This window comes from Hylobates moloch, unplaced genomic scaffold, assembly GCF_009828535.3.
Source record: "Hylobates moloch isolate HMO894 unplaced genomic scaffold, HMol_V3 SCAFFOLD_4, whole genome shotgun sequence".
NCBI lineage: Eukaryota > Metazoa > Chordata > Mammalia > Primates > Hylobatidae > Hylobates > Hylobates moloch.
The window spans coordinates 30,435,020-30,451,003 of NW_026652279.1; the positions used below are offsets into that span (position 1 = coordinate 30,435,020).

The window sequence follows — 15,984 nt, forward strand, 5'->3', positions numbered from 1 at the left end:
CTCACACACACGCCCTGCCTTGCAGGACCTCACAGCAAAGGGTCAGCTTCAGAGCGTGTGGCCACCGGCCAGGCCAGGCATCGGGGGAGGGTCCCCTGGAAGAGTGGCCAAGGCTGGCTCAGGAGAGGACAATGACAGCCCTCATCCCCTAGGGTGGCACATGACCCACTGAGCTCTGCTTCCTGCCATGTGTCACACAAGGGAGCCACCCAGATCTGAGGCCCCCAGGAGGTCACGTGTTTGAGCACCTCCTCGAGGCCACAGATGTGCTAGGCACTCAGGGTGCAACAACTGCCCGCAGGGAGAGGCGACTCCAATGCACGGATGGAAAAGCAACAGTCAGTCAATGACAGGAAGGTGTGTAGTGTGGGCGACAAGGACAAGGAAGGTGTCTGCAAGGGAGAGCAACTCTCAGGGGAACAGAGACTGCAAGGGGAGGAAGCCCGAGTGACTCAGCAATGGGGGGTGGGGGGGACATCAGGGCAGAGGGAGGAAGTGCAAAGTCCTGGGGGGAACATGTCAGGGTGCTCAGGCATCAGGCAGGAGGCCATGATGCCACCCCACTCCCAATCAAGGGACTCCTGGTGCCAGTGAGGACTGAGCCATCAGGGACAGGCACAGGTGTGCCCCTTCAGTGACCACCTCCCTCCAGGCCAGCCTCCCCAGTGCTGCCCCCATAGGCCCCCAGCCTCTTTCAAAGTTTGCTCCCAGAAGGACAATAGAAGTGCCTCATTCTGGCATTTAGGGACCCTGGGAATACAGTCCCACCTTCTCCTTCCAGCCTGTACCTGCTGCCTCCACCTTATTCAAGACCTAAGTTTCCTTGTGGCTATACCCCCCATGAGGTGGCTGTCATCCAGGAAGGGCTATTCTTGAGAAGCCCTTCCCATTCCCACCTCCAATGTACCTACTGGTCCCCTACTATTAATAGCAGTGCCTCTCCTGGGGCCTCCAAGAGGCTGGGGTGGGGGAGTGGTGGTCAAGCAGACAGTGACTCAGGACACTGTGATACCCGGTGGAATTTAAGCAGAAGTAGGAGGCTTGCCCCACTACCCATAGCCCACCCACCACTGGGCCCTGGGAGATACCGGCTGCTTTATTCTGGCAGAGCTGAGGTGGGACTCCTGGTAGCCAGTGGCAGTGGCAGTGATGGCTGTGGTTCCTGATGCCTCGTGAACCAAAATGGCCTGCAAACCTGAGACCAGGAAGAGGGAAGCCACCGTTGGATGTCTGCCCATCACCACCCCTGAAGCAGCCCCTCCCTTCTTCTGATTTGCAGTTTCAAATCTGAAAACAGACAACTGTGTGTGTTGAAGAATCTGAAAAGACAACTGTATGTGTTGAAACTATGTGGATTGCAAGAGTTAACAGGACCTAAGCGCAGATAACTAAGCTCCCACAGGCACTGGCCCACCTTGGCAGGCTTCCTGTCTGGTCTCTGATCTCCTGCCTGGGCCGTCGGGCTTGCACCCAGCTCACCGTGCAGCTTCTTTTGGCCACTCTCATTGTCCTGGGACACCAGCTGCATGGGCAGCTCAGGCTCGATGCTGGCTAACAGTGGCCTGGTGGACTCCCATTGGATGCTCAGAGAGCTGAAGTTGTCGAACCGGCGGCCCTCCTGGTCGTAAGCAGCCAGGTCCAGCAGGGGGTTGCGGTGGCTGGACACTGGGACCTGCAGGGAACACAGGTCAGATGCTGTGGTCACCCCCAGGACTGGACCTGGACACTGACCACGCAGTGCATTCTGAGGCCAGCAGCTGCCCTGTGGGCTCTTGGAGGTGCTGGTGAGGGAATGGGATGAGCCAGAAAGCAATCCTCACTATTGCCACCCACCAGGTCCCCCCATGGCCCTGTCCAAGCTGGCCTCTGGCTCCAGACCACAGCTCTCAATGGAATGAGAACCACTAGGGGGCCTTCAGCAACACTGGAGGCATTTCTGGCTGTCCCTACTGATGAGTCAGGGGGTTGCCACTGGCATCTAGTCGGGAGAGGTCCATGATGCTGCTAAACACCCTACAATACACAGGACAGCCCCCCACAGGAACTATCTGGCCCCAAATGTCAACAGTGCTGAAGCTGGGAAGCCCCACCCTGGCCTACTACTGTGGGTAGGCTGCTCTCCTTCCCCTCTGCCCTCACCTTTCCAAATGATTGCCATCCCCCACCCAGGCACATGTCAGCACCTCTAGGATGGCCCCACTAGTGGTTTCACAGGAATGCAGATTTCAACGCCTAAGATGTCCCAGAGCCACTGGCGATGTACAGCTCCTTTCAAAGTGGAATACTCGCCTAATCCTTAAATGTCCCAGGAAGGTGGAAGGGGTCATCCCCATGTGAAGAAAGCACAAGCCCAGGCAGGGAAAGGAGCTCATCCAAGGAGGTTCAGGATGGGAGCTCCAGGCTGCAGGTCCAAATCCTGGATTCCCAGCACTCTGGCTTGATCTCTTGCTCCCCGAGCAGACTCTCCCCTTAGAAACCGGCTGAATCAAGCCTCTTTCCTGCGGGCTATCCCTTGCTTCTCTGGCTTCATAGCATGGGGGCAATGTGGGCAGGGCCACAAAGCAGAGGCCAAGTGTCTCTGACCCCACAACTTGGACTGAGCCCCAGCTCCACCTCTCAGTGCCCAGGCAAGTTATGAACTCCCTGAACCTCAGTTTCTCTAGCTGTGACACACAAAGCACAACCGAGGGATTTAAATATGGGGACTGCAAGGTCATTTTAGAGAGCCTTCCTACATTTGGGTAGGAAAGGGGGCAGCCATGAGCATCATTCACAAACAGGGCTAGTTTTCTATTTGGGGAGAGGGGGGTCCTGCAGGAAGAACTACCCTTCTCTCATACTCTGGTTAGAAGTGACTGAGGCACTTGCTCTGGCCAGTGAAATGGGACTAGGAGGAAGCTTCACTGCCAGATCCTGACCTGCCACATTCCCTTTCTCTCCACAGTGGCACCTGCCATGATCAACATGGTGGCTGCTCCACAGCCCATGTCTTGGAATGAAGATCACAATGACGCAAAGCAAGTCTCCCAGACAACTAGAGAGGCTCATGCAGCATGGGCAAGAGGTGAGCTTGTGCCATGTGAAGCTACGGGATGTGGGCTTGTTTGCTGTGGCAGCCTGGCCAGACCCCGCCTGCCTGACTGATACAGTCACAAAACACCCCACCTGCACCATGAGGGCTCCTCCCAACTCCTAGCTCTCTTGCCCCAAGAGAACACTTGATTCAAGCAGGCTACAAATTCTTAATCCACGCCCTGCTGAGAGTAGGCCAGCACCATCAGCAGGCATGCAAAGGTCTCATCATTATTCATAATATAGAAGCCGGGAGTTTGGGCAGGGGCTGTAAGGACCTATCCTAGGTGCTCCATGGCTCCCCCAGATGCAATCCTGGCTGGAAAACCAATGCTCCTCCAGGGAAGGAAATTGACACTGGCCAAGCACACGTGCAAGCTAACTGGCCCATTTGAGGCAACAACATAAGCCCCATATTACAAACAGGGAGGCTGAAGTCCAGGGACGTTAAACGTTAAATGACTTGTCCAAGGTCACACAGGTTTAGGGGTGGAACTCAGCTGGCCTGATTGTAGAGCCCAAGGACCTCCCCTGACTCAGTGTGGCCAATCTCTGGTGTCTCATCTGGGGGCAGCCCCATTCAAGCCCCTAATCAGTCCCATGCAACTGGTGCCCACCCACAGTGAGCGAGCCACACGCTAGAGGACCTGCTCGGAGGGCCAGCGTCAGGCTGAGCCTGGCTCTACCTTGTCATTCTGATCAGTCAATTCCATTCTGATGTCTCTCCCCACCAATAATTTAATCTGCAAACACATCTTGGGTAGCCTCTGAAGTTGGAGAGTATAAAATTACCTTGATCCTGCACCCAGGCTGCATTGCAGGGATATATCTTTCTCAAAGTTCCCTAATGACTGGCCAGGCATGGTGGCTCACGCCTGTAATCCCAGCACTTTGGGAGGCTGAGGCGGGTGGATCACGAGGTCAGGAGTTTGAGACCAGCCTGACCAATATGGTGAAACCCTATCTCTACTAAAAATAGAAAAATTAGCTGGGCGTGGTGGCGCATGCCTGTAATCCCAGCTACTCGGGAGGCTGAGGCAGGAGAATCACTTGAACCCGGGAGGTGGAGGTTGCAGTGAGCCGAGATTGCACCACTGCACTCCAGCCTGGGCAACAGAGCGAGACTGTCTCAAAAAGAAAAAAAAAAAAGTTCCCTAATGAGGCTCTAAATTGCCAGGGTCACGCCTCAACGGCTGGCTGGTGGCTCAGGAACCTGAGGACTGATGGATCACACAGCCACTCCGTGTTTGAGGTCCATTATTTTCTGGCGACATCTATGATGTGCAAAGCCTAATCAGAGTCAAGCCCTGCAGCCATCATATTTAAGTCCAGAGAGACAACCCTGGGCTAAAGCAGAGGTCCTGGCCAACAGACAGACCAGGCACAATCCAGCCCCAACGTGGCCTGCTCAGCTCACAGCCAATGCTAAGGACAGGGAAGATGCACATAGGTATGATTTTTCTTTGAAAGTGAGAAAGCTGGGCCAGCCTGGGGTTGAATTGACTGTCCCTGAGCTGAACAGGCTGCCTGTCCAGAGAGGACCTGCTCTCCAGTTCAGCTACTCCCTGGTCAGTTATCCAGCAGTGTGGCTTCTCCACCCATGAGTCTGCAAGAGTCAAGGGTGAAGACGAGTAGCACATGCACAGTGCATTCGCTGGTTCACTCATCCATCGCTCCTAGTTACTGAGCTCCTCCTATGAGCCAGGGTCTGCTCTAGGACTCGCAAAGAATAAATGGAGTGAGTTCCACAGCGTTAGATCGCGATGAGCTCACACATGCCCTCCTCAGAGCCCCACTCCGCTCCTCCTGAGCAGCCTCCTCCTCGCTCTGCTGCGTGCCCTATTTCACTTCCCTTGCAGCGCTTGCCACCTCTGATCCATCTTATTTGTGCATCTCCTGGTCTCCCTGTCATCTCTGGGAGGCAAGTTCCTTGCCTGTCCTGATTACTGTGCAATCCAAAACTCAGACCTGTGCCTGGCACAGAGGACATGCTCCATAAGTACATACTCAAGGAGTGAGGAGCCGCCCACCCCCCTCCTCTGAAAAGGGGCTGGGGGCTGGTGCTGGCCAGAGGATGTCTCATGTCCCTTACCCTGGACACACTCAGCACCTTGGGCTCTGAATGCCCTAGGGACTAAGGCATGGATATGTCTCAAGTCCAAGGGGAACAGACCTGTGGCTTCCCCTACCATCCCTGCTGTTAGACAGACTCCCAAGGGACTTTCTTCCCCTCCCAACACTTACTTCTGAAACACAGCCCCACATCGCCCACATCATGGGGATGCTATAGCTGGTCACCTCTCCTCAGCAGCCCCCATGCCTGCTCTGACCCTACATACTCTGTCCATAGACAGCAAGCCCCATTTTAACACCCTCAAGGCACAAAAGACAACAAGTTATTTTTAAACTACCAAGTGCCAAACAAAGACAGGCAGCGAATGTGGAAAAGGACTCTATCTTCACCTGGCACTGCCACTAGTAGCTGTGACTTTGGTATGTCCCTCACCTCTCCAAGCTGTGTGTCCCCTGCATATAAAACACAAATGAAACCAGCGCCCTCACAGGGCCAGCTGTTGAGACGAAGGAAGTGCAGTGTGGAGCTATGTCCGTTACAATGCTTGGGACCATGGGCAAGGCCGCCAATGTCCTCCTGCCCAAGCGGGCGGCACCCTCGCCTCCTCCCGAGCATAGCCCACACTCACCACCTGCTTGTTCTGCTGCAGCAGCGGACAGGACACGTCCAGCTGGGGGCTGGTGTAGACAGGAGAGAGGGTGAGCCTGGATGGTGGGGTGCAGACGAACTTCACCACGGCAGGCTCCACTGCAGGGAAGGGGTTGGTGAGGCTGGGCTTGTTCCCCACCGACAGGACGATGACCTGGTAGGGCACAGTGAGCAGTCAGACCCCCACGCTTGAGTTCTCACTCCTCTCTGAGCTGTGCCACACCCCATCCCAGCTCCCTCTGACTCAGTTTTCTCCTCTATAGGATGGCAGTGATGATGATACCCATGCCACAGGGTCTTAACAAAGGCCCAGTGGCACACAGGTGGGAAAGCACTTTCTCAACACCTAAGAGACTCTCAGATGGGAGCCCACGTGCCCTATGGGCTGCTCCTATCCCAGGAAGAGGTAGACCCGGTGAGGCTTCATGGTTTCCCAGGACCCTAGGAAAACCCCACGGTTGCATTAGCAAATTCACAAGTTCAAGGATGCTTCAATGAGGAGTCCATATGGAGGTGAAAACACCCATGGAATGAGGGACAGATGTGGGAAGTGCATGCTGCAGAATGATGACGGGGCAAGCGAATCAGATAGGAACTCTGCAAGACAATGCCCAGGAGCAGCTGCAGCCTGGAGGCAGGGCCTGCCCTCCGCCTGCTCGTGCTCTGCAGCTCCAGGGGCTGCTGCAGAGAGGGAAATCCATGGTGCAAGAAAAGAGGGAAACCTGTCTGCCTGGAGAGCTGGGACCTCAGAAATCATATCCAATCTCCTCTTTTTTGGAGCACCATGGCTCAGGGCCCATCTTGAGGTAGCGCCCTCAGCCTCCTCAGATGACATGCACTTGATGGAGGACACGAGCCCCCACCCCTCCTGACCATGAGGCAGGACCAAGGGCAGTGTCCTCCCTGACTCCACGCAGGCTTTCTGTCTGTACTCGGTGCCCCATGTGAGGGAGCCACAGAGCAATGGATTGGGAGGGCCCTAGAGGTAACCCCAATTGGAGGTCAAATTCCTACAGCCCTGAGAGGGGACAGGGATGGTGGGGTCATGCCAGGGATAAGAAATATATACAACTTAATTCATGAGGAATTTTATTCTTCTTATTGTATTATTTATTATGATGCTGCTATTGTTCTTGTTGTTTTATTGTTTTTCTAAAACCACCCCACTGGTGAGTGGAACCTATCACCAGGCATATTTTCTGGCCATACCAGGGCAGCTGTGGCATGGCTGATGCCATAGGGCACCGTGGGAGGCATGCATGTGCATTTTATTGCCAATTGACATTCTTTGCCCTGCTACACATGCAGGAAGTATCCTTCACTTCCCAAAGAAATGGGCTCTCTCCCATCTTCCTGATTCCCGCCGAATACCCCTTTTGCTTTGGGCTTCCTGCCTTGGAAACGGAGCAGTAGATGCCCACCAGAAGCCCCAAAAGCTCTCAGCCCACCCTCTCCGGGGAAGAACTGCCAGGCCCCAAGGCGCCTGAACAGCAAGATGCCCTCCAGTCAGCACGTGGGGATTCAGGTCACACATGTGTTTTGTCTGGTCCCCTCAGCCTCCTCAGCTTTTGGTTTTCAGCATTAAAAAACTTAAGAGATTACCTATGCAAAAAAAAACTATTGTGATTTCCAGGTTATCCTCAAGAACCAACAAGAAGTGTCAAACCTGGGTCTACAGCCTCATTCATTTACGACCCTGGAGACATTGGACTTGTGACCCCCGAACTCAAAGCCTCCAGCTCTGGTTTGGTTAGTGGGGGATGCTGAAGCCCATGGAGGTGGCAAGCCACCCAACTGGCCTGCTCTATGAAAGCTGGTATAGCAGGAGGTCCCCATTGCCACACCTGCTTGGCGTTCATTGAGTCATTCCACCTCACCATGCCTCAGTTTGCCTGTCTGTAAAATGGGTACAATAGGAGTGGCTGTCTCTCAGGGTTACTCCAAGGAGTAAATAAAACAATACTGAGAGAGTCATTTTCCAACCCTGCCTTACGGCAAGGAGGGTCTGGAGCAGCTGCCCACTCACCTGCTCACCCAAAGCCTGACAAGTCACAAGGATCCAGTGTTGCTGATAATTCCGGGAGGAATGGGGGGCAAAGAGAGCCAGGCTGATGCTGTCAGTGTCCTCAGCGGTGACGTTCTGGAAGAATTTGGATGGTTCCAGGATCCAAGGTCTGGGACCTCCTTCAAACAGCATCTCCTTTGAGGAGCCCAGGGTTACCAAGGCAACAGAGGAGGGATCCACAGCCTGGGGAAGGAAGAGGCGGAAGACTTGGCATTCTTCTAAGGCAGCACGGGCGGGAGCTGGGCATCCCAGTCCCGCATCCTCACCCTGCTTGTGGGGGCCAGTGGTCAGGCAAACCCCATGTCCTGTTTGAAACTCATTCTCCTCATCTGCAGTACTCATGGGGATCGTTGCAAAGATCCAGAGGAATGGGGTGTAGATAGAATTAAGCCCTCACTCTGACAGACTGCTGGAGGGTGTACATGGATTTGCCTCTTTTGTCAAACAATCTGGTAAAAGCCTTGAAAATACCCACAGCCCTGGAACCCAGGAATTCCCCATCTGGAACCTAACCTAACAACACAATGGAGAGAAACATGTCAATGCACAGACAGATGTTCATCACCCTATTATTTCCCACAGCAAATAACCAACAATAATCTACAATCCAGCACAAGGGGCTCAGTACACATGGTGTTTCCCAGCGACGGAAGCTGATGCGGGCCCCCAAAGCAGTCTTCACAAAGATCTACAAGCGCAGGATACAAATCTGATGGTGCAGTTTGATCACAACCATGTTGCTGTAAAAAGCATAAAATCCTAAAGAGATATCCACCAGGTGCCCAATGGAGATGCAGCCTGTGGTGTCCTTGCTGGCATCATTGCCGGTGGTCTGTTCCCTTCCTTCTGAGCCGCTGGGCTTCCCACACTTTGCACCATGTATGCATGAGCTTCGAAGGTGAGTCTTGTGGCACCTAGAACCATGCCTGGAACATAGTGGGTGCTCAACAATTCTTTGTTGAATGAAAGTGAATTGGCAAGTAAAACTGTGGAGTCCTTAAAGTACCCAGTAAACAAAGGAAGAATTAAAGTAATATTTCACACAAAGCTCTCATTTCCTCCACGGCCTAGGGCAACCAATGGTGCCAACGGCCCCATGGCCTCCTGGTGTGGGCAATGGCAGTGTTAGATTCTATGTAACAGGGTGTCATTCCCAGCCAACCTCCAGGAAGACGTGGAGACTCCACAGGACTCCTCCCTCCAGTGACACAGCAGGGGTGCGGAGAGGAGGGATTCACTCTGAGGGGTCCCACAGTCCTGCTCCTTGACTCCCTGCCCAGCTGGGCTAACCTCCCACTGCAGAGGGTCCCACTGCAGTGACTGCCAAGTCCTCACTTGTCAATCTGCTCCCTGCTAGACCCATCTACTCTCCCTTCAAACAGCTGCCCATGTGTCTCTTACTAAGACACAGACCTGACCCTGTCCCTTCTGCATTAAACTATTCCACAGCACCCACGGCCCTCAGAATACAGGCTCAGCTTCTGTCCTGGGACTTGGGCTCTCCCAACCTGACCCCAGTCCCAGCTACAGACTAGTGGCATCCTTCTAGAGAACCATGCTCAGCTGTCCCCAGGCCTTCGCAGAGGCTACCCTCCTGCCCTGTCTCACTTAGGTGACCCCTCCTCACACTGCAGGGCTCAGCACATTGGCCTCCAGAAAGCCCTGCTTCTTCCCCCACCCAGCGCCAACCTGTGGCCCAGGCGACTCTTCTCTGGCCCCCACTTCACCTGGTGCTCCTCACCCTGAAGGAGCTTCACGGCTTGGGGGTCTCCCTGATCAGGCTATAGGCTCGTGGAGGGTAGGGTGTGTCTGTTTCCTTCTGTGTCTATGGCATGATCTTAACCACATGAGGAAGGAAAAACCTTATAAGAAAAATATTCCCTCCCCACCCACAGAAAAACCTCTTCCACCTCTGCACACAGTGGAAGGGTCATGCTAGCTCTCTGGGTTCTTTTATAAGGGCACTAATCTCAGCCGTGAAGCTTCTGCCCTCATGATCTAATCACCCCTCAAAGACCTCAGCTCCATTGCTGTGGGGGTCAGCATTTCAACATATGTATTTTGCGGGGACACGAACATCCAAATTATGGCTATCTCTGAGGAAGGAAGCCCTCACCAGTCACCAAAATCTGCTGGTGCCTTGACCTTGGACTTCCCAGCTCCTAAACTGCAAGAAAGCAATTTCTGTTGTTTATAAGCTACCCAGTCCAAGGTGTTTTGTTAAGGCGACCTGAACAGACTATGACTTTTCAAATGAGAATTCTGTCCTTTTGACTTTGTTTTTGAATATGAACATTTTTTGAATCTGATATAGGTTATCGACTGTCTCTGGGCATCCCTCCCTGCACATGTGTGCTCACACACAAACAATTCCAAGGAGGCTATTGGTGCCCCTGCTGTAACCCATCCCCAGACTCGACCTTCAACAGAGCCAGGCGTGGCCCCTGTTTCCTGCAGGAGAAGCACTAAGTATGCTTAGGGCCTTCATCTCTTATCCTCTCAGAACTCTCTGCTGGAGACAGCAGCACAACCCAGTTCTGCACGTCACTCAGGCCTCTGCCTGAGCGTCACCTCCTCAGGCAGGCCTCTGCTGAGCCTGTCTGAAACAGGGTCTCCCTTCCCCTGTCACCCTCTTTCCAGCTCAACTCTTCATCTCTGCCCCTCAGACATCACTGGATATACCATCATTTGCTTCTCTGTCCCCACTGGAGCGAAGCTAGTGTGGGACCTTAAACAAGTTAATGTCTACAAGGCTGTTTCCCCATCCTGTGAAATGGGTACAATGATAATGCCTACCTCGAGGGGCTACTGGTGCGATTCAGGGGCTAGAATGAAAGACCTGAATATATGACTAGCACACGCTCAATCAATGGCCCCTGCTGTTAGAAACTGTTATGATTATTAACTGTCATCCCCACTTTATAGACAGAAAGGATAAATCCCAGCAGATGAAGACACCAAACCAAGCTAATCCAGCTGGTGGGCCTGGGTCTGTTCTGACTCTTGATCCCATGCTCTTACCCACATCTCATGGCCACAACCAATAAAACCCCACTATGGGCAAAGCAGGCCACTGTGTATCTTGCTAAAGACATTTTCATGACCAGCCCAAAGTGAAAGAACTGTGCGAAGGAGCTGTGTGTTCTACAATTAACAACCGGAGGATGAGGAATTATCACCTTCCTGTTTAATTCTCTCCCTCAGGCTTGAAAGTATCATGGAACCCTGTGCCAAGGAGACAGGTTAACAACGCAGCTGATGAAGGATGCTCATGAATTGTGCAGGCTCCTCCGCGGGTGTCAAAGCCCAAATATTCCAAATATTCCTCATGTGTGACAGAGACATCAATTCCTCTATTGGTTAAGTTTCTGTCACTTGGCTTTTGTTCCTTGTAAATAAACCTGATCTTACCTGCTAACTAGGAAGAAGACAGATGAAAAGAGAAGAGACCCATATCCACTTTTCTCTGTAATCTGTCCAATCAGGAAGCCACCTCCCTGAGGGACATGTCTACCTTATCTTCATCCTTACATCTCAGCTCAGGACTGTGAGCTCAGCTTCTGGCTTCTGCTGCTCCAGCCAAACGCCCTGATAATCCAGAGCCAGGAGGGGCCCTGAAAAACTCCTCTCCAGGTGCCTGGTGAATGCTCTAGCTCCCAGAAGGTGCACAGGGCAACCCCAGAATGCCTGCTGTCCTCAGGGATTTCAACTCTCTCCACCCTGCTCTCTGACACTCTCACCTGCTGCAGTGCTATGCTTGAGTTGGGGTGTGGGGGCAGGTCTTGATCTCCTCATTTTAAACTTCTACCCCCATCACCCCTTCATGCTCTACTTTTTTCATGGCAAGCAGAGGCAAAATACATTCTTTGCTTTGTTTACGGTCGTCTCTACCTCTCTTTGTCAGAATGTCACTTCATGGGGACAAAGGTTCTGCGTTTTCTGCCCTGGTGCATCTCTAGGGCCTGCATCAGGGATTGCACAAGTAGGTATTCATGCCTGTGTGCTGAAGGAACAAATGGGTGGAGGATAAGGAGCAGGGCTAGGCCTCTGATCACTAACGGACCATCTGAGAAGTGTCTGTTATGTTTGCTCTGGAGGTCAGGAGGCCTTGGCTTCTGCCCTGGCTGGGTGACCTTGGACACATTTCCTCACACATTCATTCTAAACAAAACCACCCTTGGTTGATGTCTGCTCTGTACCAGGCACTGAACCCAGGGCTAGGGGTTCAGAGATAAAAGATCCTAACATTGCCGGGCACGGTGGCTCACGCCTATAATCCCAGCACTTTGGGAGGCCAAGGTGGGAGGATCATGTGTGGTTGGGAGTTCCGGACCAGCCTGACCAACGTGGAGAAACCCTGTCTCTACTAAAGATACAAAATTAGCTGGGGATGGTGGTACATGCCTGTAATCCCAGCTACTCGGGAGGCCGAGGCAGGAGAATCGCTTAACCCTGGGAGGCGGTGGCTGTGGTGAGCAGAGATGGCACCATTGCACTCCAGCCTGGGCAACAAGAGCGAAACTCCATCTCAAAAAAAAAAAAAAGAAAAAAGAAAAAGAAAAAGAAATCCTAACATCACCAAACTTGCTTCCAATGAATGGGTGAGAGGAAGAAAAAAATGGTACAAACCATGAGGACCGGAGCTGTCTTCAAGGCTGACACTGGGAGCAGAAAAATGCAAGAAAATGCAAGGACTGCCTGACTGAGCCAGGGAGACTGGGGCTCCCCGAGGACTGCTCTCCAGCCCTCCCTGGAAGGAGGAGCAGGAACTCCCCACCAACGAACCCTCTCTGCACCTCCTGCAAGCCAGGCAGGGTTCAAAGAAAGGAATGATTACAGTCAGCAGCCTCCTGCATGGCAGCCTTCGCACGGAGCCTTCATACCCACCCTGGAGGAAGGCCCAGTTCTTTTTTATCCATGTATAATAACTAACCCTTCCTGAGCCTGCACTACCCCCTAGACTGTGTTCTGAGCTCATTCCATTTGTGAGCTCAGCAAATCCTCATCACAACCCCATGAGGCAAGAGCTGTCTCAGTCCCATTTTACAGGCAGGGAATGTAAGGCCCAAGAGCGGGTGGGAGTCAGGCTGGACTCAGCTCAGGAGGGTGGTATGGACACTGAGGCTATGTGCTCTGCTCCGCACAGGCCGTGGCCACCACTATCCTCAGATGGGAAGCAGGATGGATGGACACTAGGCCAGGGCAGATCCGCTCTGACCCCAGTCTTGGAGGCCTCAGCATCTGCCATACTACAAGGCCGCTGTCCCAATTCTAGGGCTCTGTGGAGACCCTGAAGGTTAGCTCTGGAGTGAAGCGGAAGCACTCCCCTGTTCTGACCCTTGCTGAACACACTTCTGAAGCCCTTGTAGCCCACATTCCTACCTTCGTTAGGAGAGGCTGGCAGGTCGGTGTCCTGCCAAGCCTGCCAAATGCTGTCTCACATAACCACAGAGATGCCCACAACCACTGCCCCATCAGGGAGGCTCTGCTCCTTCCACATGGATCCTGCTTTTAGCCAGAAATCATGGGAGAGGAAGCTGTGCCAAAAGCTATTTTGAAGGAATCGGGTTTATCACGGAAATTCGTCAGAGCAAATGGGTAATTTGCATCTGGGAAGGAGTGGGCAGGGGGTTGGTAAAGGGCAGGGCCCCTGGCTCACCTTGAGGGGCAGGTAGGCAGCAATGGTGATCTTGGCACTCAGGTGGACGTGGCCATGTCTGTAGCTCACAAGAAGCGTGGTAGAGCCCTGGGCCTCGGCCTTTACCTGGACGCCGCTGCAGTGCTCAGAGTCTGGTGGCAGCCTCCCTACGGAACGGAGAGAACTAGATGGTCACCCTGAAATCACTTTTTTTTTTTTTTTTGAGATGGAATCTCGCTCTGTTGCCCAGGCTGGAGTACAGTGGCATGATCTTGGCTCACTGCGACCTCCGCCTCTGGGGTTCAAGTGATTCTCCTGCCTCAGCCTCCCAGGTAGCTGGGACTACAGGCATGGACCACTACACCTGGCTAATTTTTGTATTTTTTTAATAGAGATGGGGACTTGCCATGTTGGCCAGGCTGGTCTTGAACTCCTGACCTCAAGTGATCAATCCGCCTCGGTCTCCCAAAGTGCTGGGATCACAGGTGTGAGCCTCTGTGCCCAGCCCTGAAATCACCTTTGGTGGGGAAGGCACAACAGGCTGGGGGCCCCCTCTTTCATCCCAGGCTTGATCCTTGATCTGATTTTTTTTTTTGAGATGGAGTCTCACTCTGTCTCCCAGGCTGGAGTGCAGTGGCGCGATCTCAGCTCACGGCAAGCTCCGGCTCACTGCAAGCTCCGCCTCCTGGGTTCAAGCGATTCTCCTGCCTCAGCCTTCTGAGTAGCTGGGATTAGAGACATGCACCACCACGCCCAGCTAATTTTTTGTATTTTTAGTAGAGACAGGGTTTTACCGTGTTAGCCAGGATGATCTCGATCTCCTGACCTCATTATCCACCCCCCTCGGCCTCCCAAAGTGCTGGTATTACAGGCATGAACCACTGCACCCAGCCCTGATTTTTAAAAAAATATTTAATTCAGCCGGGCACAGTGGCTCACGCCTGTAATCCCAGCATTTTGGGAGGCTGAGGTGGGTGGATCACCTGAGGTCAGGAGTTTGAGACCAGCCTGACCAACATGGAGAAACCCTGTCTCTACTAAAAATACAAAAAATTAGCCAGGCGTGGTGGCACCTGCCTGTAATTCCAGCTACTCAGGAGGCTGAGATAGGAGAATCACTTGAACCCAGGAGGCAGAGGTTGCAGTGAGCCGAAATCGCGCCATTGCATTCCAGCCTGGGCAATAAGAGTGAAACTCTGTCTCAAAAGAAAAATTAAAATGTTTAATTCACGGCCAGGCGCGGTGGCTCACACCTGCAATCCCAGCACTTTGGGAGGCTGAGGTGGGAGGATCACCTGAGGTCGGGAGTTTGAGACTAGCCTGACCAACATGGAGAAATCCTGTCTCTATTAAAAATACAGAATTAGCCGTGTGTGGTGGCGCATGTCTGTAATCCCAGCTACTTGAGAGGCTGAGGCAGGAGAATTGCTGGAACCCGGGAGGCGGAGGTTGTGGTGAGCCGAAATCACACCATTGCACTCCTGCGTGGGCAATGAGGGAGCAAAACTCGGTTAAAAAAAAAAAAATGTTTAATTCACATGAGTATATAATTCACAATGATTTTTCCACATACTGGACCCACCCTATATGCAGCACCCAGATCAACAAACAGAATATTATCTGTACCCCCAGAATCTCCTGGAAACCCTTCTGGTATTTGGCCTCTCCCTAAAGGAAAACCGCCCCCCTGGCGCCTACCAGCACAACTGAATCTTGCTTGGTATTGTTCCCATAAAAGGAATCATGGGCATAACTCTTTTGTGCCTGGCTTCCTCAATTCCACAGTGTTCATGGGATTTCTCATTGGTCACACCTTGAAGATCCTTTGTCCACATTCTCCATATGATTCTGTTGTATGAATACAGAGCAATAGACTGACCCATGCTATGGTGAACATGTGGGTTTCTTCCAGTTTGGGGCTGTGCTGCATGGTATTGCTGTAAACATCTGGGTGCCTTCCTCTTGAGGGACACACCTGGGCATTTCTGTTGCGTGCGTCCCTAAGAGAGGAAGTGCTAGGCTGCAGGGCATGCATGTGTTTAGCTGTAGTCATTATTGGTTGCTGTTGTCAAATCTCTTCCCAAAGTGGTTGTGTCAATTTATACTGCTGCCAACAGCTGCCCTACATCCCTGCCATTATTAAATTAAGTTTTAAGATTTTTATTTTATTGAGACATGGTCTTGCTCTGTCGCCCAGGCTGGAGTGCAGTGGCACAATCTTGGCTCACTGCAACCTCCACCTCCCAGGCTCAAGTGAGTCTCCTACCTCAGCCTCCTGATTAGCTGGGACTACAGAAGTGAGCCACCACACCAGGATAGTTTTTTCATTTTTTGGTAGAGGCAGGGTCCCATTATGTTGCCCAGGCTGGTCTCAAACTCCTGGGCTTAAGCAATCCTCCCATCTCGGACTCCCAAAATGCTGGGATTACGGGCATGGGCTACCGTGCCCAGCCTAAAATTTTATCTTTAAAAAAGTTGTTTAAAAAA

At 52.6% G+C, this 15,984-nt stretch overlaps 1 protein-coding gene across 1 annotated transcript in view; it reads right to left on the reverse strand.

The window, feature by feature from the left end:
* Nucleotides 1-15,984, reverse strand: part of NUP210 (nucleoporin 210) — a 106,131-nt gene that overhangs the window by 37,472 nt on the left and 52,675 nt on the right. Inside the window, exons 14-18 of the mRNA XM_032149776.2 lie at nucleotides 13,519-13,664; nucleotides 7,821-8,042; nucleotides 5,775-5,948; nucleotides 1,480-1,672; nucleotides 1,089-1,195 (exon numbers count right to left, since the gene is read on the reverse strand). Of these exons, the coding sequence (XP_032005667.1) occupies nucleotides 1,089-1,195; nucleotides 1,480-1,672; nucleotides 5,775-5,948; nucleotides 7,821-8,042; nucleotides 13,519-13,664 (842 nt within the window). The remainder of the gene's footprint in view (nucleotides 1-1,088; nucleotides 1,196-1,479; nucleotides 1,673-5,774; nucleotides 5,949-7,820; nucleotides 8,043-13,518; nucleotides 13,665-15,984) is intronic.